Source organism: Rhinopithecus roxellana, chromosome 17 (genome assembly GCF_007565055.1).
Source record: "Rhinopithecus roxellana isolate Shanxi Qingling chromosome 17, ASM756505v1, whole genome shotgun sequence".
In the NCBI taxonomy this organism is placed as follows: domain Eukaryota; kingdom Metazoa; phylum Chordata; class Mammalia; order Primates; family Cercopithecidae; genus Rhinopithecus; species Rhinopithecus roxellana.
The window spans coordinates 66,735,050-66,760,046 of NC_044565.1; the positions used below are offsets into that span (position 1 = coordinate 66,735,050).

A 24,997-nucleotide genomic window follows, 5' to 3' on the forward strand; every position below is an offset into this window, starting at 1 on the left:
CATGGAATGTTCTTCCATTTGTTTGTGTCCTTTTATTTCATTGAGCAGTGGTTTGTCGTTCTCGTTGAAGAGGTCCTTCACATCCCTTTTAAGTTGGGTTCCTAGGTATTTTATTCTCTTTGTAGCAATTGGAAATGGGAGTTCACTCATGATTTGACTCTCTGTCTGTTATTGGTGTATAGGAATGCATGTGATTTTTGCACATTGATGTTGTATCCTGAAACCTTGCTGAAGTTGCTTCTCAACTTAAGGAGATTTTGGGCTGAGAAAATGGGGTTTTCTAAATATACAATCATGTCATCTGCAAACAGGGACAATTTGACTTCCTCTTTTCCTAACTGAATACACTTTATTTCTTTCTCCTGCCTTATTGCCCTGGCCAGAACTTCCAACACTATGTTGAATAGGAGTGATGAGAGAGGGCATCCCTGTCTTGTGCCGGTTTGCAAAGGGAATGCTTCCAGTTTTTGCCCATTCAGTGTGATATTGACTGTGGGTTTGTCATAAGTAGCTCTTATTATTTTGAGATACGTTCCATCAATACCTACTTTATTGAGAGTTTTTAGCATGAAAGACTGTTGAATTTTGTCAAAGGCCTTTTCTACATCTATTCAGATAATCATGTGGTTTTGTCATTGTTTCTGTTTATGCACTGGATTATGTTTATTGATTTGCATATGTTGAACCAGCCTTGCATCCCAGGGATGAAGCCAACTTGATTGTGGTGGATCAGCTTTTTGATGTGCTGCTGGGTTTGGTTTGCCAGTATTTTATTGAGGATTTTCGCATCGATATTCATCAGGGATATTGCTCTAAAATTTTTTGTGTGTGTGTCTCTGCCTGCCAGGCTGTGGTATCAGGATGATGCTGGCCTTATAAAATGAGTTAGGGAGGATTCCCTCTTTCTCTATTTATTGGAATAGTTTCAGAAGGAATGGTAGCAGCTCCTCTTTTTACCTCTGGTAGAATTCGGCAGGTGAATCCATCTGGTCCTGGACTTTTTTTGGTTGGTAGGCTATTAATTATTACCTCAATTTCAGAGCCTGTTATTGGTTTATTCAGAGATTCTTCTTCCTGATTTAGTCTTGGGAGGGTATAGTGTCCAGGAATTTATCCATTTCTTCTAGATTTTCTAGTTTATTTGTGTAGAGGTGTTTATAGTATTCTCTGATGGTAGTTTGTATTTCTGTGGGATAGGTGGTGATATCCCCTTTATCATTTTTTATTGCGTCTATTTGATTCTTCTCTCTTTTCTTCTTTACTAGTCTTGCTAGTGGTCTATCAATTTTGTTTATCTTTTCTAAAATCCAACTCCTGGATTCATTGATTTTTTGAAGAGTTTTTGTGTCTCTACCTTCTTCAGTTCTGCTCTGATTGTAGTTATTTCTTGCCTTCTGCTAGCTTTTGAATGTGTTTGCTCTTGCTTCTCTAGTTCTTTTAATTGTGATGTTAGGTTGTCAATTTTAGATATTTCCTACTTTCTGTTGTGGACATTTAGTGTTATAAATTTCCCTCTACGCACCGCTTTAAATGTGTCCCAGAGATCCTGGTACATTCTATCTTTGTTCTCGTTGGTTTCAAAGAACATCTTTATTTCTCTCTTCATTTTATTATTTACCGAGTAGTCATTCAGGAGCAGGTTGTTCAGTTTCCATGCAGTTGTGTGATTTTGAGTGAGTTTCTTAATCCTGAGTTCTAATTTGATTGCACTGTGGTCTGAGAGACAGTTTGTTGTGATTTCTGTTCTTTTACATTTGCTGAGGAGTGCTTTACTTCCAACTATGTGGTCAGTTTTGGAATAAGTGCCATGTGGTGCTGAGAAGATTGTATATTCTGTTGATTTGGGGTGGAGAGTTCTGTAGATGTCTATTAGGTCAGTGTGGTGCAGAACTGAGTTCAAGTACTGGATATCCTTGTTAACTTTCTGGCTCATTGATTTGTCTAATATTGACAGTGGGGTGTTAAAGTCTCCCATTTTTATTGTGTGGGAGTCTAAGTCTCTTTGCAGGTCTCTAGGGACTTGCTGTATGAATCTGGGTGCTCCTGTATTGGGTGCATATGTATGTAGGATAGTTAGCTCTTCTTGTTGAATTGATCCCTTTACCATTTTGTAATGGCCTTCTTTGTCTCTTTTGATCTTTGTTGGTTTAAAGTCTGTTTTATCAGAGACTAGGATTGCAACCCCTGCTGTTTTTTGCTTTCCATTTGCTTGGTAGATCTTCCTCCATCCCTTTATTTTGAGCCTATGTGTGTTTCTGCACGTGAGATGCGTCTCCTGAATACAGCACACTTGTGGGTCTTGACTCTATCCAATTTGCCTGTCTTTGTCTTTTAATTGGGGCATTTAGTCCATTTACATTTAAGGTTAATATTGTTATGTTGGAATTTGATCCTGTCATTATGATGTTAGCTGGTTATTTTGCCCATTACTTAATGCAGTTCCTTCCTAGCATTGATGGTCTTTACAATTTGGCATGTTTTTGCAGTGACTGTTACTGGTTGTTCCTTTCCATGTTTATTGCTTCCTTCAGGATCTCTTGTAAGGCAGGCCTGGTGGACAACATCTCTCAGCATTTGCTTGTCTGTAAAGGATTTGATTTCTCCTTCACTTATGAAGCTTAGTTTGGCTGGATATGAAATTCTGGGTTAAAAATTCTTTTCTTTAAGAATGTTGAATATTGGCCCCTACTCTCTTCTGCTTGTAGAGTTTCTGCCAAGAGATCCACCATTAGTCTGATGGGCTTCCCTTTGTGGGTAACCCGACCTTTCTCTCTGGCTGCCCTTAACATTTTTCCCTTCATTTCAACCTTGGTGAATCTGACAATTATGTGTGTTGGGGTTGCTCTTCTCGAGGAGTATCTTTGTGGTGTTCTCTGTATTTCCTGAATTTGAATGTGAGCCTGCCTTGCTAGGTTGGGAAAGTTCTCCTGGGTAATATCCTGAGGAGTGTTTACCAACTTGTTGTCATTCTCCCTGTCTCTTTCAGGTATACCAATCAAACGTAGATTTGGTCTTTTCACATAGTCCCATATTTCTTGGAGGCTTTGTTCATTCCTTTTTACTCTTTTTCTCTAAACTTCTCTTCTCACTTTATTTCATTAATTTGATCTTCAGTCACCGATACCCTTTCTTCCACTTGATCGAATTGGCTGTTGAAGCTTGTGCATGCGTCACATAGTTCTTGTGCCATGGTTTCAGCTCCATCAGGTCATTTAAGGTCTTCTCTACACTGTTTATTCTAGTTAGCCATTCATCTAATATTTTTTCAAGGTTTTTAGCTTCCTTGCGATGGGTTCAAACATCCTTCTTTAGCTCGGAGAAGTTTGTTATCACTGACCTTCTGAAGCCTACTTCTGTCAACTCATCAAAGTCATTCTCTGTCCAGCTTTGTTCCATTGCTAGCAAGGAGCTGCGATCCTTTGGAGTAGAAGAGGTGCTCTGGTTTTTAGAATTTTCAGCTTTTCTGCTCTGGTTTCTCCCCATCTTTGTGGTTTTATCTACCTTTGGTCTTTGATGTTGGTAACCTACAGATGGGGTTTTGGTGTGGATGTCCTTTTGGTTGATGTTGATACTATTCCTTTCTATTTGTTAGTTTTCCGTCTAACAATCAGGTCCCTCAGCTGCAGGTCTGTTGGAGTTTGTTGGAGGTCCACTCCAGACCCTGTTTGCCTGGGTATCACCAGTGGAGGCTGCAGAACAGCAAATATTGCTGCCTGATCCTTCCTCTGGAAGCTTTGTTCCAGAGGGGCACGTGCCTGTATGAGATGTCTGTCAACCCCTACTGGGAGGTGTCTACCAGTTAGGCTACACAGGGGTCAGGCACCCACTTGAGGAGGCAGTTTGTCCATTCTCAGAGCTCAAACACCATGCTGGGAGAACCACTGCTCTCTTTGGAGCTGTCAGACAAGGACGTTTAAGTCTGCAGAAGTTTTTGCTGCCTTTTGTTCAGCTATGCCCTGCCCCCAAATGTGGAGTCTATAGAGTCAGCAAGCCTTGAGGTGCTGTGGTGGGCTCCTCCCAGTTCAAGCTTCCCAGCTGCTTTGTTTACCTACTCAAGCCTCTGCAATGGCCCATGCCCCTCCCCCTGCTGGGCTGCTGCCTTGCAGGTTAATCTCAAACTGCTGCACTAGCAGTGAGAAAGGCTCTGTGGGTGTCGGTCCTGCTGAGCCAGGCACAGGATATAATCTCCTGGTGTGCAGTTTGCTGAGACCACTGGAAAAGTGCAGTATTTGAGTGAGAGTGTCCCATTTTTCTAGGTACAGTCTGTCACAGCTTCTCTTGGCTAGGAAAGGGAAATCTCCCAACCCCTTGCACTTCCTGGGTAAGGCAATGCCCCGCCCTGCTTTGGCTCACCCTCCATGGGCTGCATCCACTGTCCAACCAGTCCCAATGAGATGAACCAGGTACCTTAGTTGGAAATGCAGAAATCACCCGTCTTCTGCGTCAGTCACACTGGGAGCTGCAGACCGATGCTGTTCCTATTCCGCCATCTTGGAACGAACCACTTCTCACCTCTTTAAAGGCCACGCTCAGGTCCTTTCCATGTGAGCTCCATCTTCATACCTACTATGGTGCATTTAATCCTTCTAGTGCTCCAAATCTCTGACTTCCTTTCTGCAACCAGCCAGAGAAAACTCAGATTTTAAAGCACACATGTGAATAGGTTAGGCTGGGCCCACCAGGATAATCCTCCCTTCTTAAAGTCAACTCTGCCAGATAACATGACCTAATCATAGGAGTAATACTTCATATTCACAGGGTCAAATATTTGAGAGACATCTTAGAATTCTGCTTCCCACAAACCATCTTTTTACCACTGTTTTGAAGTGCTACCTATACCAAAAACCAAATAGTCATATATATATATATGACTATATGTAAATAGTCATATATATATATATGACTATATGTAAATAGTCATATATATATATATGACTATATGTAAATAGTCATATATATAGTCATTTCTGGGAAGAGTTTATGTAGAATCAATATTTCTTCCTTAATTGTTCATTGAATTGACCAATGAAATCATCTTGGCCTGGGGTTTTCTTTGTGAAGAGATTTTAAATTACAAATTCTGTTTCTTTAATATATGTAAGACTATTCAGGGTATCTATTTCTTTTTGAGTAAGTTTAACATTTTTGTCTTTGTGCAGACTTTGTCCATTTTGTCCAAGGTGTCTACATTCATGACATAAAGTTGTTCACAAAATTATGTGATTATCCTTTTGATATCTGGAATCTGTAGAGATGTCACCTCTCTCTTTCCTGATATTGGTAATATCTTTTTTTTTTTTAGGAGAAAAAAACATATAATTTTACTTTTGTTTAACTTTTATTTTAGGTTTGGGGGTACATGTGCAAGTTTGTTATACAGGTAAACTTGTGTCACAGGGGTTTGTTGTATGTCTTATTTAGTCACCCAGGTGCAAAGCCTAGTACCCAATAGTTCTTCTGCTCCCCTTCCTCCTCCCACTCTGGTGATATCTTAATATCTTTTGTCTTCTCACATTTTTTTCTCTGATCAGTCTGGCTACAGATTTATCAATTTTATTGTCTTATTGAAGAAAGAGCTTTTAGTTCCATTTATTTTCTTGATTATTTTATTGGCTTCAATTTCATTAATTTCTGGTGTGAACTTTATTTCCTGCCTACTTAGAGTTAATTGCTCTTCTTTTTCTAGTTTCTTGCAATGGAAACTGAAATAATTGATTTTGTAATATAAGTTTTTAGTGTTATAAATTTCTCTTTAACTACTGCTTTGGCCCTGTCCCACAAAGTTTGATATGTTGGGTTGTGACGCTTCTTTCACTTAGCACATTTTCAGGGTTTAGCATGTGTCAGTGCTTCATTACTTTTTATAGATGAATAATATTTCATTGCATGACTTCACCATGTTTTGTCTTTCCATTCATCAATTAATGGACATTCAGATGGTTTGCACTTTTTGGCTATTATGAATAATATTGCTGTAAACATTCATGTACAAGTTTTTTGTTGGCGTATGTTTCTAATTATCTTGTCTACAGGTGGAATTACTGGGTATATGGTAACTCTATATTTAACATTTTAGGGAACTGCCAAACAGTTTTCCAAAGTTCCTGTACCAATTTATAATTCTACCAACAAGATATGAGAGTTACAGTTTCTCCACATCTTAACACTGGTTATTGTTTGTCTTTTTTATTATAGCCATCCTAGTGAAGTAGTATCTCATTGTGGTTTTGATTATATTTCCTTGATGACTAATGATGTTGAACATCTTTTCACAAGCTTATTGGCCATTTGTACAGATTGAATATCCCTTATCTGAAATGCTTGGGAACAGAAGTGTTTAGGATTTGGGAATTTTTTTGGATTTGGAAATATTTGCATACACATACTGAGATATTTTGGGAATGGGACCCAAGTCTAAACACAGAATTTACTTATATTTTATATACACCTCATACACATAGCCTGAAGGTAACTTTGCACAATATTTTTAATTTTGTGCATGAAAAAAGTTTTGACTGCAACCCATTACATAAAGTCATGTGTGAAATTTGTAGCGTCATGTTGGCACTCAAAAAGTTGAATTTTGGAAGATTTCAGATTTTGTGTTTTTACATTAGGTATACTCAATCTGTATATCTTCTTTAGAATATATTTAGAAATGTCCATTGCAATCCTTTGCCCATTTTCAATCAGATTGTCTTTATTATTGATTTGTAAGAGTTCTTTATATATTATGGCTAGAGATCTTTATCCAACATATGATCTTTTCCCATTCTGTAGATTGTCTTTTTTACTTTCTTGATGGTGTCCTTTAAAGCGCAAAAGGTGTTAGTTTTGATGAAGTCCAATTTATTTTACTTATTTTTTTTTTGTCACTTGTGCTTTTGGTGTCATAGTTACAAACCATTCTGTAATCTAAGGTCACGAAGATTTATTTCTCTTTCCTACTGAGAGTTTTATAGATTTAATTGTTACATTTAGGGCTGTGATCCATTCTGAATTTATTTTCTATGTCATGTGAGGTAGTGATCCAGCTTCCTTCTTTTGCATATGTATATCCACTTGTCCAAGTTCCAGTTGTTGAATGTTTATTAATTTTATTATCTTTGTCATTTCTGCATCAGTTTTGACTGATCAGTTTTTCTCCTCATTTGGGTTATATTTTCTTGCATTGCATGCGTGATAATTTTTTATTGGATAACTTACATTCTGAATTTTACCTTGTCGGATGCTGGATATTTTTGTATTTCTATGAATATTATTGAGCTGTGTTATGGGACACAGTTTTGTTATTTGGAGACGGTTTGATACTTTCTGGTCTTGCTTCTAAGCTGTTAGATGGTACCAGAGTGGCATTTGGTTTAGGGCTAATTTTACTCCACCACCAAGGCAAAAACTTCTCTGAGTTCTCTAGTTAGCAGTCCCCAACCTTTTTGGAACCAGGGACCAGATTTGTGGAAGACACTTTTTCCCTGGACCAGGCTGGGGGAATGCTTTGGGGATGATTCAAACACATTATATTTATTGTGTACTTTATTTCCATTGTTATTAAATTTTAATATATAATGAAATAATTATACAACTCACCATAATGTAGAAAAGCGGGAGGGAGCCCAGAGCTTCTTTTCCTCCTGCTAGACAATCCCATCTGAGGGTGATGGGAGACAGTGACAGATGGTCAGGCATTAGATTATCATCAGGAGCACACAACCTAGATCCCTTGCGTGCGCAGTTCACAATATGGTTCGTGTTCCTCTGAGAATCTAATGCTGCCAGTGATCTGACAGGAGGCGAAGCTTAGGCAGTAATGTAAGCAAAGGGGAATGCCTGTAAATACAGATAAAGCCTCACTTGCTTGCCTGCTGCTCACCTCCTGCTGTGTGGCCCAGTACTGGTGCTGTTCTAGTTGACGCATTGTTAGTTATGAGGTTCTGTGTTGGACTGGTAGGATTATTCCCTCTAATTCTTTCAGATGATTCCTTCCCCCAGCTTCTCAAAGTTTCTCATACAATTGAGCTGATCAGTACCTAGCTGAAATTCAGGGAGTCCCCTCTGCAGATCTCTGGAGCTTTCTCTCACTACAGATTTCTCCTTCTACAACTCTGCCCTGCCAAAAACCACTGCAGTAGCCTCCCCAAACTATCACCTCTATCTCCTTAATTACAAATGCATTCTTTTAATCAGGTATGTTAACATGACAAGCATGGAGACAACTGCCTTTGAAAGAAGAGTTACTTACAATTCTTGAGAGGAGAGGGCATTCCACACTAGGCAGGGCCTCATGGGAAGCACCCGGTTGGGGAAGGAGGCAGAAGGAGCAGAGGAGAGCATGGCCCAGAGCCTTCATTGTGGTCACCATGGAAAGGAAAGGATGAGGCAGGTTAGGCAGCTGAGCAGGTTTAGTTAGGATTGGCTGGTATGAAAAATTTTGGTGGGCTTTGAGCTATAGGGGTAGTTCCTGGATGTCTTGTATCTGGTCCCGAAATGATTTCCAGCAGGATTTAGAGTGATTTAGAGTATTTGGCTTGTTGTGTGGGAGTTTTCTAAAGGAGGTGGTTGGTGGGTATGGCCTTTGGATTGGTTGTTTGCATATGAAAGAAATGTTCACCAGGGAATCATTTGCTATCTCTAAGAATTAGCTAGTCATGGGAGGGGCAGCCTCTCCCCGACAAGCAAGGCCTCCAAGATGTCAAAGCATCATAAAATGAAGAAAATAAAATACGATTAATGCACTTATCAACTCAGGGAGATTACCAAGCTCTGCTTGTACTTCTCCTTCTTGCACTGTAGACTGACAACTTTTCAGAATATAAGCTGAGACAGTCGTAAGATTCCTCTCATTCGTTTCCCAGGGATTGCTGTCTTTTTGTTGCCCAATACCCAGTGTCTTGAAAACTTTTTTCTTCATGTATTTTGTCTTTTTTTTTTTTTTTTTCCAGTTGTTGTGGGATTTTAGGTAGGAGGATAAATCCAGTCCCTCTTACTCCATCTTGTTCAGAAGTAGAACTATGGAAGATCATTTACATTTGAAATTAAAATTCAGTTGAGATTTTTGGGAACCAATAACAGTAAACAGGTTTGGCTTCTATATTGATAATTCAGCAGTCTTTATTAACAGATTGGAGTGTTAGAGCAAGGTAGAGAGAAGACAGAGCTTCTAAGCTAAGACAAAGGATGGGTGGGAAGACTTCAAGTAGACAGAATGCCATGAACAAAATGGTTGAGGATGCAAATTTTATGTGTGTTTAGTAGCTCACATTCACTGGAAAGCATGCAGTCTTTAAATGGAGCCAAGCTTCAGCATAGGTTGGGATCAGATTTTGTAGAGAAGGCTAATGGGAGCTATAAAGAAAATGAGAATTTCTCTTTCCATAAAATCTGTATTTTCCTCATGGTGTTCCCCAAACTTTTTTTTCTCCTAAGCCCTCACTAATATTCATTTTTCATTCCTTCACTTTCTCCTAGTATCTAATCCATTAGCTCTATAAGGTCTGCCTTATTTTTAGCTGTAGAACTTCACTGTTCAATAAGGTAGACATTAGCCATATGTGGCTATTTAAATGTAAATGAATTAAATAAAATTGAAATTTCAGTTCCTTATTGTCCTGGCCACATTTCAGGTGTTCAAGAGGCACATCTCTCCAAGGGCCATTGTATTGGTTGGACAGCACAAGGAACATTTCCACCATCACAGAAAATTATGTTGCATAGCACTACTCTAGAATGTGCTCAGAGGCAAAATTTTAAATTTTGTATGCAGTATAACTATGTGAAAACTAAGACTTAACAATAAAATTTTAAAGATTTAAAGGAAGTGATCAAAATAGCAATATTGCTTATTTTTCACTAAGCTCTTGCTAATCATTTCTTCTATTCATATAATTTCTGTGTTTTGTATACAGAGCACATGTTTATACTAGGAAAAATTATGTCTTCGGTAATTTATTCTTGTTTGTACTATAAGCACTTTAAGCCTCATTCTCTCCCCACTAGACAATATAATAGTATTTTAACTAGTCATCTGCCTCTAGCCTTGCTCTGCTGGTAGTTATCTTGGTATCTGTTACTAAAATGATATTCCTGAATCACAGATTAGTTTTCATTTTCCTACTCAAAAACTCTCAGTAGGTCACCAGTGCCCGAGGAAAAATTTGCAGCAGACTCATAATTCTGACATTCACAGTCCTTCATGATCTGGCCCTAACCTGCCATTTCATTCTCAGGCATCACCACATCATTCCTGTGCATCTTACACTCCTACAAACCAAATTCATTTAGCTAGGTCCCTTTAAAGAACCCAGGCAAGCTTGTCATCTCATCAGTATTGTTTCCATGGTGAAACAAGTAACGAATTCAACACAAGTGGCCTAGAGTTGAACTTCTGCAACTTTTGTAGTTCTAGACTGTCTATAATGGCATTTTTTTTTATTATACTTTATGTTCTAGGTTACATGTACACAACGTGCAGGTTTGTTACATATGTATACATGTGGCATGTTGGTGTGCTGCACCCATTAACTCGTCATTTACATTAGGTATATCTCCTAATGCTATCCCTCCTCCCTCCCCCAACCCCACAACAGGCCCCGGTGTGTGATGTTCCCCTTCCTGTGTCCAAGTGTTCTCATTGTTCAATTCCCACCTATGAGTGAGAACATGAGTTGTTTGGTTTTCTGCTCTTGCGATAGTTTGCTGAGAATGATGGTTTCCAGCTGCATCCATGTCCCTACAAAGGACATGAATTCATCCTTTTTCATGGCTGCATAGTATTCCATGGTGTGTATGTGCCACATTTTCTTAATCCAGTCTATCATTGATGGACATTTGGGTTTGTTCCAAGTCTTTGCTATCTTTGCTATTGTGAATAGTGCCGCAGTAAACATACGTGTGCATGTGTCTTTATAGCAGCATGATTTGTAATCCTTTGGGTATATACCCAGTAATGGGATGGCTGGGTCAGATGGTATTTCTAGTTCTAGATCCTTGAGGAATATCTGCACTGTCTTCCACAGTGGTTAAACTAGTTTACAGTCCCACCAACAGTGTAAAAGTATTCCTATTTCTCCACATCCTCTCCAGCACCTGTTGTTTCCTGACTTTTTAATGATCGCCATTCTAACTGGTGTGAAATGGTATCTCATTGTGGTTTTGATTTGCATTTCTCTGATGGCCAGTTATGATGAGCATTTTTTCATGTGTCTGTTGGCTGCATAAATGTCTTCTTTTGAGACGTGTCTGTTCATATCCTTTGCCCACTTTTTGATGGGGTTGTTCGTTTTTTCCTTGTAAATTTGTTTGAGTTCTTTGTAGGTTCTGGACATGAGCCCTTTGTCAGATGAGTAGATTGCAAAAATTTTCTCCCCTTCTGTAGGTTGCCTGTTCACTCTGATGGTAGTTTCTTTTGCTGTGCAGAAGCTCTTTAGTTTAATTAGATCCCATTTGTCAATTTTGACTTTTGTTGCCATTGCTTTTATTGTTTTAGACATGAAGTCCTTGCCCATGCCTATGTCCTGAATGGTATTGCCTAGGTTTTCTTCTAGGGTTTTTATGGTTTTAGGTCTAACATTTAAGTCTTTAATCCATCTTGAATTAATTTTTGTATAAGGTGTAAGGAAGGGATCCAGTTTTAACTTTCTACTTATGGCTAGCCAGTTTTCCCAGCACCATTAATTAAATAGGGAATCCTTTCCCCATTTCTTATTTTTGTCAGGTTTGTCAAAGATCAGATGGTTGTAGATGTGTGGTATTATTTCTGAGGGCTCTGTTCCGTTCCATTAGTCTATATATCTGTTTTGGCACCAGTACCATGCTATTTTGGTTACTGTAGCCTTGTAGTATAGTTTGAAGTCAGTGTGATGCCTCCAGCTTTGTTCTTTTTGCTTAGGATTGTCTTGGCAATGCGGGCTCTTTTTTGGTTCCATATGAACTTTAAAGTAGTTTTTTCCAATTCTGTGAAGAAAGTCATTCGTAGCTTAATGGGGATGGCATTGAATCTATAAAGTACCTTGGGCAGTATGGCCATATAATGGCATTTTTATAGAAGGACTAAGTAGGATTGTGTTGTTCTATGGACATTTTGTGTTTCTGTTATAATTAATATATATACAAAAGAAACAGAAATTGAGATACCTTGATTATGAACATAATTTACAACTGAAATCTCTGTAAAGGAATCTGGAAAGGTAAATCTACTCTTTACAATTACAGAATAATGCTTTATTGATGATCAGAGTGTTCTGTGTTGAATTTCAGGTGCTCTGAATTACAATGAGAAACATCCAACTAAGGCAACATGGACCACATGAGTCATTCTTGCACATAATGAGACCTGCCGCTTGGGGTTCTTCTGTCATGTACAAGAAGGCACTTGTGCTTTCACTCCTTGGGGCATAGTACTCAGCCTCATGGCAATAAGAGAGAACTCAAACCTGCTCTGTCTGCAGGGAGTGTGGGGAAATAAGTCTTGTCCACCAATCTTGGCTACACTGCAAATAAAGTGTCTTTGAAACACTGTGTCAAGAAATTAGAATCCTAGCTGGGGCTAGCCTGTTCATATTACACTCAGTAATAGCCACATTACACAGGAAAGCTGGTAAGTGTGTGGCTATTTATCAGGGGCTGCTGTAACAGGAAAGAAGCAGGTCATTCTGACTGCATCTAAAAGGAAAAACATTCTTCTACCCATAAGCAAACAGGGTATCTCATGTCCAGGGACAAAGGATCCTGAAAAGTCAAGGCTAAAGGAGGAAGCATGAAGAAATTATTTTCGTGAACTTAATAGCTCTTATATTTGTAGGGGAAATAATGGGATATAGAAGCCCAGTTTATCAAAAATAAAATAAAAAACAAATATCCTAATAGGAAAACATGGCCCTTCCTCTGACAAGTATCTTAATTGAAAACTTTTCAAATTGGCATGACAGCCTTTCTTCATGAGTTCACAGCTAACAAATACAGATGAGGTCATCAGACATAACTTTTAGAGCACATGGCTTTATACAATGCAAGTATATAAGACATTTCCTCAACATAAGAGAGAGATCAAACCAGAAAAACAGGCTGCGGGAAGGGGAGGTCAGGAAATGAATAATAAAATGACAAGAAAAAGAAAAAAAAAACCTTTATTATAAAACAGCCCTGTAATCTCAGAAAGATGATATAACATCTGTAAAACAAAAAACAGAATGCTGTAAAAAAGGAAAGAGAACAAGAAAATGTTCTTGGAAATTGAAATTTTGACAGCCAAAATAAAAATTCAATAGAGAATTCAACACAGAAGAGAAAATTGAAATCTCTTAGAAAGTAATATTGAAAAAGAGAAGGGCTATAGAAGAAAAATGACTTAGAGGATTAATCTAAAAGATCCAATATCCTACTAGTAGGAGTTCCAGAAAGAGGGGATGGCGAAAACGGGAAGAAATTATCAAAGAAATAATAAAAGAAAAATTTGCAGAAAGAAAGTTGCTAAGTCCAAACAGTAAGTGGGCCCACTGGATTTCCAGTCTAATTACCGAACAGAAGACTTGTATTAGGGCATATTCCTGTGAAACTTCAGGATTCCAGAGCTAAGAGAGCTGAGTTTGAGGATAAGGAGATGGGATAGGGGTAGGGCAAAGGGAAGTAGTCACATTCCAAGAAACTAAAATTAAAATCATTAACCTTGGATGCTGGAAGATAATAAATTGGAGGGTAAGCCCCTTTCAGCTTAAAATTCTATATACAGCCAAACTATGCTATTCATGTGGGAAAAGAAACAAAAATTAGACATGTAAACATTTATAAAAATTCCTGTGTATCTTTTTATTAGTTACTGGAAAATGTGCTTCAGTAAAGTAAGGGAATAAACCAAGAATGAGAAAGTCATGAACAGAATCCATAAAACAGGGAATTCAGTCCAGAGAAGTGGCAAAGAGAAGTCCAAGGATGACAGCTATGCAGCAGGCCTGGAGAGCGACCCGTCCAAGATTGGATCAAAACAATGGAAGGCTCTGTGGGGGGAGGGACAGAATAAATGAATTATTGGATGTGTTTGCACATTTGGGAATAAAATCTGATGCATTTTTGAAGAAAGTAGAGAATTTTCATTGTCTACCCATGAAAAAAGAAAATCAAATGCAATAAATAATTCTAGGAGAGACAAAATGATGTACAAAGAAAGAAACTATAACCTATTGAAAGGGAGGCAGGGAAGTGAGAGGGAAGAAAGAACAAGCAGATCACCTGGGATTCCATGAACCAGAGATAATGTGTTATTATTTTATTGTTTATCTTTTCAAATAAATCTGTACCATACACATGTATCTTTACAATAGTGGGATCATACTGTACTATTTCTTGGTTTGCTTTTTGTCAGTTACTATTATTTTTAAATATGTATTTGACATTATATATTCTACAGGATAATAGGTTATAGAATAATTAATTTAGTGAATAGGCCATAATATATTAATCAAATCTCTGTTTTTTTAATTTACTTGGTCCTTATAAATTCCCCGAAATATAGTAAAACAAAGACAGCTCTGGTTTTGGAACCAGGACTTAGAGTCTTAAAGTCCAGCTTATTAGTGTATAACTGCGACTAAATATCCTGTCCTGATTTAGGAGATTAGGCCAAGAAAATGCAGAATATTTACTCCTATATGTATTCATGCTAATATCACATACAGACAAGAATGATTAAAGTGCTACTTTTTAGGATTACATCTTGGCTGTATTTAAGGGAGCATCTCCTACCCTATTCTCTGTCTAGAGTGCTGCTAACCCAAGTATCTGCATGGTCCATTTTCTCATTTCATTCAAGTTCTTCTCTGTTCATGCACGCCCTTATCAGGAAGGTCTTTTCAGTGAACTTTACATAAAATAGGCCACCTCTGTCACTGAACAGACTTATCTCCTAAGCTGATTTTATTTTTCTCCATAGCACTTTCTCACCATCTATCATCTATTATCCCAAAAGCTGTATCTCAAGAATAGCTTTTCTGTCTTGTTTGTTGCTCCATCTCTGGCACCTAAAATAATGCCTGGCATAAAGTAAGTAGGTGTTCAGTCATCTTTGAATGAACAAACAAATGAATGAGTTAATTAACTGGGACTTAGAAAACAATGGGAACAACCCAAGAAGGCAGGGAAGGGAAATTCTAAGTCGACAGTGGTGCAGATTAGAGCAGAAGGTCTAAGGGTCCTGGAAAGGAGGTCTCCAGGAAGAATTGACTCAGAAAAATATTGAGTAGAGTTAGGGGGAAAAAAAGGTAACTGTAACAAAAACAAATATTGGAGGACAGAGACTTGTAAAAATGGAAGTGTCGTTCTAGATACCACTTGGCTCAGCAGTGAACAATATTTAGAAGTCAAAGTGTAAGTATATTATTTAAGTAAGAATAGAATAATTCAAAATAAGATATAAACATGTTGAGAAGATGGCAGGAAGGAATGGTAGGGCTGTAAAAGTGAGCTAAATCTTCATCTCTCACAGCAACTCAGCAAGGGTAATGACTAAGTTATCAAGAAATGGCAAGATGATCATAAGTGTTTAGATGTTTGAAGATAACTGGTGGAAGGACAGCTAAAAGAGTTAAGAGAGGCTTCCTCTAGGAAACGGGTCTAGAAATGGGAAATGATGGAAAAGGAAACTATGGTTTTGCACTAGAACCATTTCTGTGATATTTGATATGAAACTATATATGTGTGTGTGTTACCTTGATAAAACTTTAAACAAGGAAAGTAGAGGCAAAATGTAAAAACTGATAATCTGGGGATTGGGCATGGTGGCTCACAACTGTAATCCCAGCACTTTGAGAGGCCAAGGCAGGCAGATCATCTGAGGTCAGGAGTTCAAGACCAGCCTGACGAACATGGCGAAACCCTGTCTCTACTAAAAATACAAAATTAGCTGAGCATGGTGGCATATGCCTGTAATCCCAGCTACTCTGGAGGCTGAGGCAGGAGAATTGCTTGAACCCGGGAGGCAGAGGTTGCAGTGAGCCAAGATCGTGCCATTGCACTCCAGCCCGGGCAATAAAGAGCGAAACTCTGTCTCAAAAAAAAAAAAATAATAATCTGGAACTAAAATTACAGATGGTAAGAAGCCACAGGGATGGAGGCAGGATGGGAGGAAGGCACGGGGAAAGTGCAGGTATGCTAAGGTCATGCCTTGTTTAGATGAGTAATTCCAGACAGCAAGAGAAAATAAAAGGTAAGTTTGCAGTTCTTAGGTAAGGCTTACCACTAGATAAATAAAAATGAAATTTATACTTTCAGATTGTTAATGAAAAGAAATTTGTTAAATCCTGGGTGGGGAGGAAAATTCATCATTCACACTAAAGATAAGAGTCAGAGGCTGGGCGCGGTGGCTCAAGCCTGTAATTCCAGCACTTTGGGAGGCCGAGATGGGCGGATCACGAGGTCAGGAGATCGAGACCATCCTGGCTAACACGGTGAAACCCCGTCTCTACTAAAAAAAAAAATACAAAAAAATTAGCCGGGCGAGGTGGCGGGCGCCTGTAGTCCCAGCTACTCGGGAGGCTGAGGCAGGAGAATGGCGTGAACCCGGGAGGCGGAGCTTGCAGTGAGCTGAGATCTGGCCACAGCACTCCAGCCTGGGCGGCAGAGCGAGACTCCGTCTCAAAAAAAAAAAAAAAAAAAAAAGAATCAGAAATAACAAGAAAGCATAGGATATATAAAGCAAGATGACTGGAGTCAGACCAAATAGCTTTGATCTCAATATATGTGAATATGTTTAGTCCCTCTATTTAAGAAACAGAGACTTTCAAATTACATTTTTAAAGAAGTTCACTTACATGATTTCAAGAGACATACTTGAAACAAAATGACAAAAGATTGAAAATGAAGGGAAGGAGAGATGCTGACAAAAAGAGAAAGCAAGATAACAATAATAATCCCAGTCAAAATGGAATTGAAGATACAAAGCATTGAATGCAAATATTCTTACCAGTACAAGAAAGCCACATACATTCATGTTATCTCTGACTTTCTTCCTCTTTCCTAGGTATTTGACATCTTGAAAGTGAGCATCACTTTGCTTATTTTGCAGCCAGTACAATGGGACTAACCCTTATTGAAAACTCCTAGAGATCTTTAAAACGTATTTTTAAAAATAAATAATCCTTTTGTTGCCTTTAAAAAAAAAAAAAAAAAAAGCCAGGATATTTTCATGTTAGTAACTGTTTGCATTTTCTTGGCATACATAATTTATTGGTAACAATTTGTGCTTCTAAGCCTTAAATCGAAATAGCACATATTGATCTGGTACAATTGCACACATCATCTGCTGTGGTATCTGACACTGGGTTGTGGAACTGTTAAACTTTTGCTATGGAGAAGCCAGATGAGGTTGGAAGAAGGTTCTTTTAAATGAAATGCTCTTGTTTCCAGAGACTGTGTGCATGTTGCCTGACTCACATTCCTCTGTTGGCCTCACCTGTATCTCTCATCAGATAGCACGTGACAAAAGAAAGGAGGAACATGTATTTACTAAAATTAACTTGAAATTTGTGTTTGTTCTATATATTCTAAATGTTTGACTTTTTATTTTTTAAATGTAGCTAATGCCGCCTACCTTGGGGGCCAAGAAATGATGGAGGTGGTGAAGAGAGATGACGAAACCATAAAGGAGCATTTATGTAAGGTAATCACTTTAGTGCTGTAAGGGGATAGATAAGAAGTAGATGTGCAGATATATTTACTGAGGGCAAAGGACTAGAACTAGTTAGAATCTGTAAGACTTTAAGGGTTTGTAGAATGACATAGAGTTCTACTTCCAGTTAAAATTGAAATTATCCTTGAAGGTTGCATAGAGAGTAGTAAAGCTGATTGCATAGTAACTTAAATATTTTTTTATCACCTGTTTTTGTTGAATTAATTTTAGAATCAATACTTTTCTGTTTTGTCAATGCATTTTAGCCTCTCTAGGCCTTCTACTGAGAAAACTCCATAATATTTATAGAATAAATGAATTATGTTGGAATATAAATGAAACAGTAGAAAATACATTATATGTTGTATGACCTCATGACTAGTGAGCCTTTCTTATTCTCTAATGTATTAGACTAGGAATGTCCTGCTCTGACCCTAAGACCAGTTTTGTGAAATAGTCAACATTTGGGAGTTACTCTGCAAATACTAGAATCTTGCACACACACATTTGGAAGCACCAGTCTCTGAAACTGTAAGACTAGGGTTTAGTATATGTCTAAGGTCACCCTAGAATTTGAATGACTGTGGTACTCCTGTGGCATCATTTGTCTGGCTGTCCATTCTGAGTAGGACAGAGCTGTACTAATACCATAGCCACTAGCCACATGTGGTTATTTGTGGCTAGCCTTAATTGAGATGTGCCATAAGTGTAAAACACACATTGGATTTCAAAAGTTTAGTTCCCCCAAAAGCAAAATATTTCATTAATTTTATATTGATTACCTGTTGAAATGATACTACCTTAGATATAGTGGATTAAGTAAAACATATTATTAAAAATAATTTCACCCATTCCTTTATACTTTTTTAAACATTGTAACTAGGAAATTCTAAAATTGCATATGTACCTTTCTTTATACTTCTGTTGGACAGCACTAACCTTGAACTTTACAGTTGGTGCTGAAAACTATGATACCTGCTGAAATGATCCCTGCTGAGTGGCAAACTCTCATAGGACTCAGGAGCAATCTACAAGTGAAATACGAGATAACCCACTGGACTTAGAATGTCTTTTATAAACCTTGATACATTTGACTTAAACTTTTCTACCTTGTTAATTCTTAATTCCATAACCTCCCAATACAATTATCTTAAAACAAGAAATGTATATGTTCTTAAAAATTTTTTTTAGAATATTTAAAATATTCACCCGTAGAGGACTTTTGAAAATGCCAATGTGTTTTTGTCTCATGGCCGTAGTAGTCATCATATTTCTAAAATAGCAACTGGCTAGAGATTGAAATTTGGAAACCAGAAGGAAGCCCTCACTAGCCGAAGAGAGTGTGCTAGGGCTTCAGGGGGGCCCTCTCTCCAGGGCTTTCAGCTACTTCCAGTCATTGAGCGATGTGAAAATACAAGAAAAACAGTATTTTATTTTTCATTTAAACTATAAGTGAATCTGTTTCAAAAATGCATTTAAGTTCTTCCAGGTTGGGAGTTCATAAAAACAGCTCAACTCTCAGTTAATAATAAGACTGGCAGATGCTCACTTCCAAAATTCACACTTGCTGAACGACTAGACCCATCATGTATCAGAGCCTGCCTTACCACCTGTGGAAGCCAGCTGCTATAAAATACTCATCATTTCTGGATTCAGCTTGTGTGTTGTGCTCAGAAAAAGGTCAAAGAAAGGTGCTAACTTATTCCTGTCCTAAGTGAAATCCATATGCAAGTGTAATCATTCCCAGATAGAGGACTGTTCATGGTAATTATGTCAGGACTGTAAGTTTACTGAAATTTTATGGGGAAATATGGGGGTATAATGGTAGATGGTAGACATTTCCAGGTTAGTATTAACACACAGTCATAGAGTAAACTTTTTCAACTCCAGGCAATAGTTTTGTTTTTGAGAAAGCGTTAAATGTACTTGTAGAATATGGGGAAACAAAGCATTGTTTCATTTAATCATGCAAAACTACCTTGCAGTTAATTCATTATCCTTTCTACCAGCAAAATTCAAGCTCTCCACTAGAATAATACAATTACAGCTCCTAAGTGAAACTAGGTACAGAGAGACAGGAAGTTTATTGCAACTTTTTGTTTCTGTAATAAAAAGAGGAAACATGCTGTAATTTAATATTGGTAGAAGTTGAATCAACGTATGTCCCAATCTGCTTGAGAAAATAAGGAAACTTAAAAGTGCACATAGTTCTAGGACGATAATGGGCATTGCCTCCTGCCTTCCAAACACCCCCAATAACTAGTCAAACTAAAACCAATGTCCAGGATTAGAAATATTCCTATTTAGGTGTCTTAATCAAGGATATTCGTTCCCATTTCCACCCAAACAAAGGCGTTCAGAAACTGCAGAACTATCCAGGACTGTCCAGTGTGAATAGTCGTCGAGCCACACATTTGTTGAAAAATCATTTCCTATATCTCAGTATTCAACTAAAAATAGTTCTGAAAAATAGATCTTTGTGCCATCCAGCCAGAATGTCATAGGAAAGTTAGTCTAAGAATAAGCTTTCTACTGTATCATGCAGACAGTTTTCTACTTCTTTCTCCTCCCCAAGAGAACTATCATACCATAATCTGCAGGCTTTGGTTCTAAATCCAAATTTTCTACCACTGGATTTCCATTTGACACAAGAAGAGAGCTTTTTATATGCTTGAGGAAAATGGGCATTTTTAGCTCTAAAAGATCTGTTGGGCTGATTATCCTCCTTCTGAGGTCCAGTGACTTTATACACAGTATTGGTCATAAAGTAATTTAGTTTATTAAAATAATTTTTCTTTCCTGGAGCAAATATAACAGACTCATAGTTGTTTCCAAAGGAGTATACCATGGTTTATGGCATCATAGGTTATTTCTTTTTCCTTTTTTTGTTTTTTTGAGACAGAGTCTCGCACTGTCACCCAGACTAGAGTGCAGTGGCATGATCTCGGCTCACTGCAACCTCCACTTACCAGGTTCAAGCAATTCCCTTGCCTCAGCCTCCCAAGTAGCTGGGATTACAGGTGCCCGCCACCACACCCAGCTAATTTTTTGTATTTTTACTAGAGACAGGGTTTCACCATGTTGGTCAGGCTGGTCTTAAACTCCTGACCTTGTGATTCACCCACCTTGGGCTCCCAAGGTGCTGGGATTACGGACATGAGCCACTGAGCCCAGCCTATAGGTTATTTTGTCATTTAACTAAATCCTGCTTGTCCAGTGTCATCCCCAAGAGGCCTTCCCAGTCCTTGGTTTTGGTTAGATGTCACTCCCTATGTAAAGTTGTATTGCATTTATCACACAGTTATTAAACAATCAACCTTCACCTTTCCCCACTTTGAGGTAAGGAACTGTGTCTTCTTCATCTTTACATCCCCTAGGGCCTAGCATAATTCATACCTGGTAAACAGTTAATAAATATGTGCTAGAGAGATGGATGGTTGGGGAAACCATTAATTAGAGTGTGGATTCTAAATCTTTTTTGTGCCATGCATCTCTTTCGCTCTCTCATAAAGTTTTTGGATTCTACTCACAATGATGTTCTTAAGTGCATAAAATATACAAGATTACAAAAGAAAGAAGTTGTTGGATAATGAGATATAATAGCAGTCAGAATTACTTTTTAAAGGCCGGGCGCGGTGGCTCAAGCCTGTAATCCCAGCACTTTGGGAGGCCGAGACGGGCGGAACACGAGGTCAGGAGATCGAGACCATCCTGGCTAACATGGTGAAACCCCGTCTCTACTAAAAAAATACGAAAAAAAATTAGCCGGGCGAGGTGGCGGGCGCCTGTAGTCCCAGCTACTCGGGAGGCTGAGGCAGGAGAATGGCGTGAACCTGGGAGGCGGAGCTTGCAGTGAGCTGAGATCTGGCCACAGCACTCCAGCCTGGGCGGCAGAGCAAGACTCCGTCTCAAAAAAAAAAAAAAAAAAATTCTTAAAAAAAAAAAAAAAGAATTACTTTTTAAAATTTGTAATGATGAGTATAAATAATTTTTTAGTTACCTTGAGCAAGTTAGTGTGATTTGAAAATACTTATCATTTTTATAGATGACAAAATATAGGCATTACTAATATTATGGCTTGTTGTCTGTATTCATAATTGAAAGAAATACTAAATTTTGGTTAGAGATTAACAAAACTAAACATGTAAATGTTTCCCAAGTTCACATAACCCCTCTTGCAAACCCCTGCACCTGTACACCACAAGCAAAGAAGCCCTGCATTAGAGAAGCTAGAAAGGGTTAGGTAGCATGATGTTGTGGCTTAGGCACTGGCCTGAGAACAAGAAGTCATGATATGCCACACTAAAGAGACTGTTTTGGGGCGCTATAGAAGGATCTAAGCATGGGGGTAACAGGGCGACAGTCCAAACATTTGACAACCACGTGATATAGGCATTGACCAATCAGAATGTATGCCAACTATGAACAGCCAGTTCAGGGGCACCAGTTCATATCAGTTAGCCCTAGTGAGACTAACAAATGAGAGGGATTATTTTGAGGGAAAATGTGTGGTATAATACTGGAAAAGGATGAAATATGAGTTGGGGAGCCTGTTTACAAGGCTTTTATAAGAACTAAGGCATTGGGATTGAGGATGGAAAGATTTAGGAGATAGAATCAAAGGTACTGAGTACTCACAGGATATCGGGGAATGAAGAGGAGGAATCTAAGATTATTTCTCTGTATCGGACTTGGTAATAAGATAGGGAATATGGGAGGAGAAGCAGCAGCAAGTTATGGGAGATGGCTGAACAAGTGGTTCATTTTAGTACTTGTATTTGAGATGCCAGTGGGACATGCAAGTGGATCCGTGTCTGGCAGGCCCTGGATGTATGGGTATAAAGCTTAGAAGGTATTTGGGGCTGACTTTTGATTGGGGAGTGATGAGGCTGTAGTTAAAGCCAAGAACATGGGTAATAGCAGCCTAAAGAAGTATACAGAATAAGGAGAGAGGACTTCTAATGATTGATCGTTGGGGAACCCAGCTTAAGGGTTGGGAGGAAGACAAGGAGCCAATGAATGCATAGGATGGGAGGGCAGGTAACAAGGGTGGGAATGAGAACCAGGATGAAATAAACCAAAGGAAGAGAATCAACTGTGCATTTTTGCCAACCCAGTCCCAGTTTGTCTGGAAGCCTCTGGAGTATTCTCTGTTTTATGAGGCACCTGGTGTGCTGGAGGCAAATAAGAGGTCAGCACTCCCTTGTTCTGTCACTGTTCTAAGCCATAAGGGATGCATGTCTCATTCATTGAAAAGTGAACTCATGTTTGGTTTATAAACTTGAAGTTTTCATTTCAAACTCACTTAGGGGGGAAATTCTAAACTGCCATGACCACGTTTGGCCCAGGCTTATGGAAACAGCTGGTGTGTGCTACTGCCAGACTGAATCTGAGCATCACTATCAGTAAGTAGGAATCTGAAATTGTTCCAAAGAGAACACATGGAGTGCAGCTTTCAGATGAAGTTAGGCAGTGGTGGAGGGGCTGCCTGCAAGGTGGTGCTGCCCCTGTCCCCAGAGGGCCAGGCCAGGCCTACAGTGTGGCTTGGGAAAGGGGCAAATGTCCTCAAGAACAGGAACTCCTCTGCTATTGCTCTCTCCCCATTCTTCTTAGCCTGCCTTAGCCCAGAGGTGTGTGTTGCCTTTGGGAGCAAACCTTGTGCAGTTGTTTGCAGATTGGGGCATGCAAATCCTTCTGACATGCACACGTCCTGCCGGGTGCAGCATAGGAAGTGCTCCCTGGACCGGCTCACCAGGACTGCCTTTCCGCCAAGCCTCGGTGTTCTGAAACGGATTGTGTTAGTTCTGCCTGTTTAATTTGAAGCCTGTGCAGAATGTCCTAATCATCCTGAAAAGAGATAGGTTTGTTTTTATCTCAGTATTTTGACCTTGAAAGCTTTATTTGGGCAATTCTGTTAACACACCCTGGGGTTCTCCAGTGGAGCCTGGTGACTGAGGGGAGGCAAACGTGCTGGAGAGCCAGGCTCCCAGAGTCTCAGCCGAGCTTCAAACACCAAATCCACCCTTGCTCATGACCCTGTGTAAGTTACTGGACCTCACTGTGCCTCCTTTGTTCATCAATAAAATGCTTTAATAATAGTATCTAGCCTCATATAGTTATTCCAAAAATATGCTATAATTCATACCTTATAATTCAGACCTTATAAGAGTATCCATGCTGGGCACAGTGGCTCACACCTGTAATCCCAGCACTTTGGAAGGCCGAGGTGGGTGGATCATGAGGTCAGGAGTTCCAGACCAGCCTGGCCAACATGGTGAAACCCAATCTCTACTAAAAATACAAATATTAGCCAAGCATGGTGGTGCATGCTTGTAGTCCCAGCTACTCGGGAGGCTGAGGCAGAAGAATTGCTTGAACCTGGGAGGCGGAGGTTGCAGTGAGCCGAGATCATGCCACTGTGTGGGTGACAGAGCGAGACTCCGTCTCAAAAAAAAAAAAAAGAAAGAGTATCTGGAATGTACTAAGCATTCAATAAATGTTTTTATTACTATTACAAAGTAAGTTATAGCCTAGTTATGCTTCTGAGTACTTTAAAAATATTATTTGCCTAACTGTTCCTCCTCTCACATCTCCTTTTCAGATATTTTCATTGTGTTAAGGAAAGGTGTTAGTGATGCTGAGTATGTGGCCAAGAGACCCCAGAATGCCCAATGCCATTCTAACTAACAGCCACCACTCCGCATAAGATGCCTCAAGGAGCTGTTGTATAGGAACCATAATGAGGGAAAACACAATAGTACTTGATTTTTACCAAGACTTGGGCCCATTATTCTAGTCCAGAGAAGTTTGATGAACTGGACTTGGCCTTTCTCTCAGTTAGTTGAGTAAAACCATTCCAGTATATCTGCCCCCTTCTTGGGGCACAGATCCAGGGAAAGACAGAAACACAGGAGGAGACTGGCGCCCAGGGCCTCTTACTTTGCCAGAGGGCCTCGCCAGAGGAAAGCAGAGGCCCTGGGTTAGCGGCTCACTGCAGTCTCACATGAGAAAGAGACAAGCCAGTCACTCAATGGCCTCGTGGTTTCTATGTGGGAGGGAGAGGATCCTGGCCCTTTACATATTAGCCACACAGAAAGGAGAATGCTGCTCTGCACACCACTGTATACACAGATGGTTGTTCCAGCTATTGGAGAGTGAGCCACACAGTGCTCCATGGGACCTACTCCTCCTCCTTTGGCGCTCCCATTCCTGCTGCTCCCCTCAGAGAGAAGCAGGGTTCATGGGCCAGAAGCATTTGTGTTTTCACCTCCATCCTCAGCCACTTTTTAAAAATCTTTGGAGATTTCCGTTCTCATTTTCTCATGAATGGTAATTGAGCCAGTT

The 24,997-nt window shown here is 39.2% G+C and overlaps 1 protein-coding gene across 3 annotated transcripts in view; it reads left to right on the top strand.

The window, feature by feature from the left end:
• Positions 1-24,997, top strand: part of LDAH (lipid droplet associated hydrolase) — a 152,954-nt gene that overhangs the window by 118,480 nt on the left and 9,477 nt on the right. For all 3 annotated transcript variants that reach the window (XM_010383002.2, XM_030921523.1, XM_030921524.1), the window contains one exon: positions 17,562-17,644. In XM_010383002.2, coding sequence (XP_010381304.1) covers positions 17,562-17,644 — 83 coding nt within the window. The remainder of the gene's footprint in view (positions 1-17,561; positions 17,645-24,997) is intronic.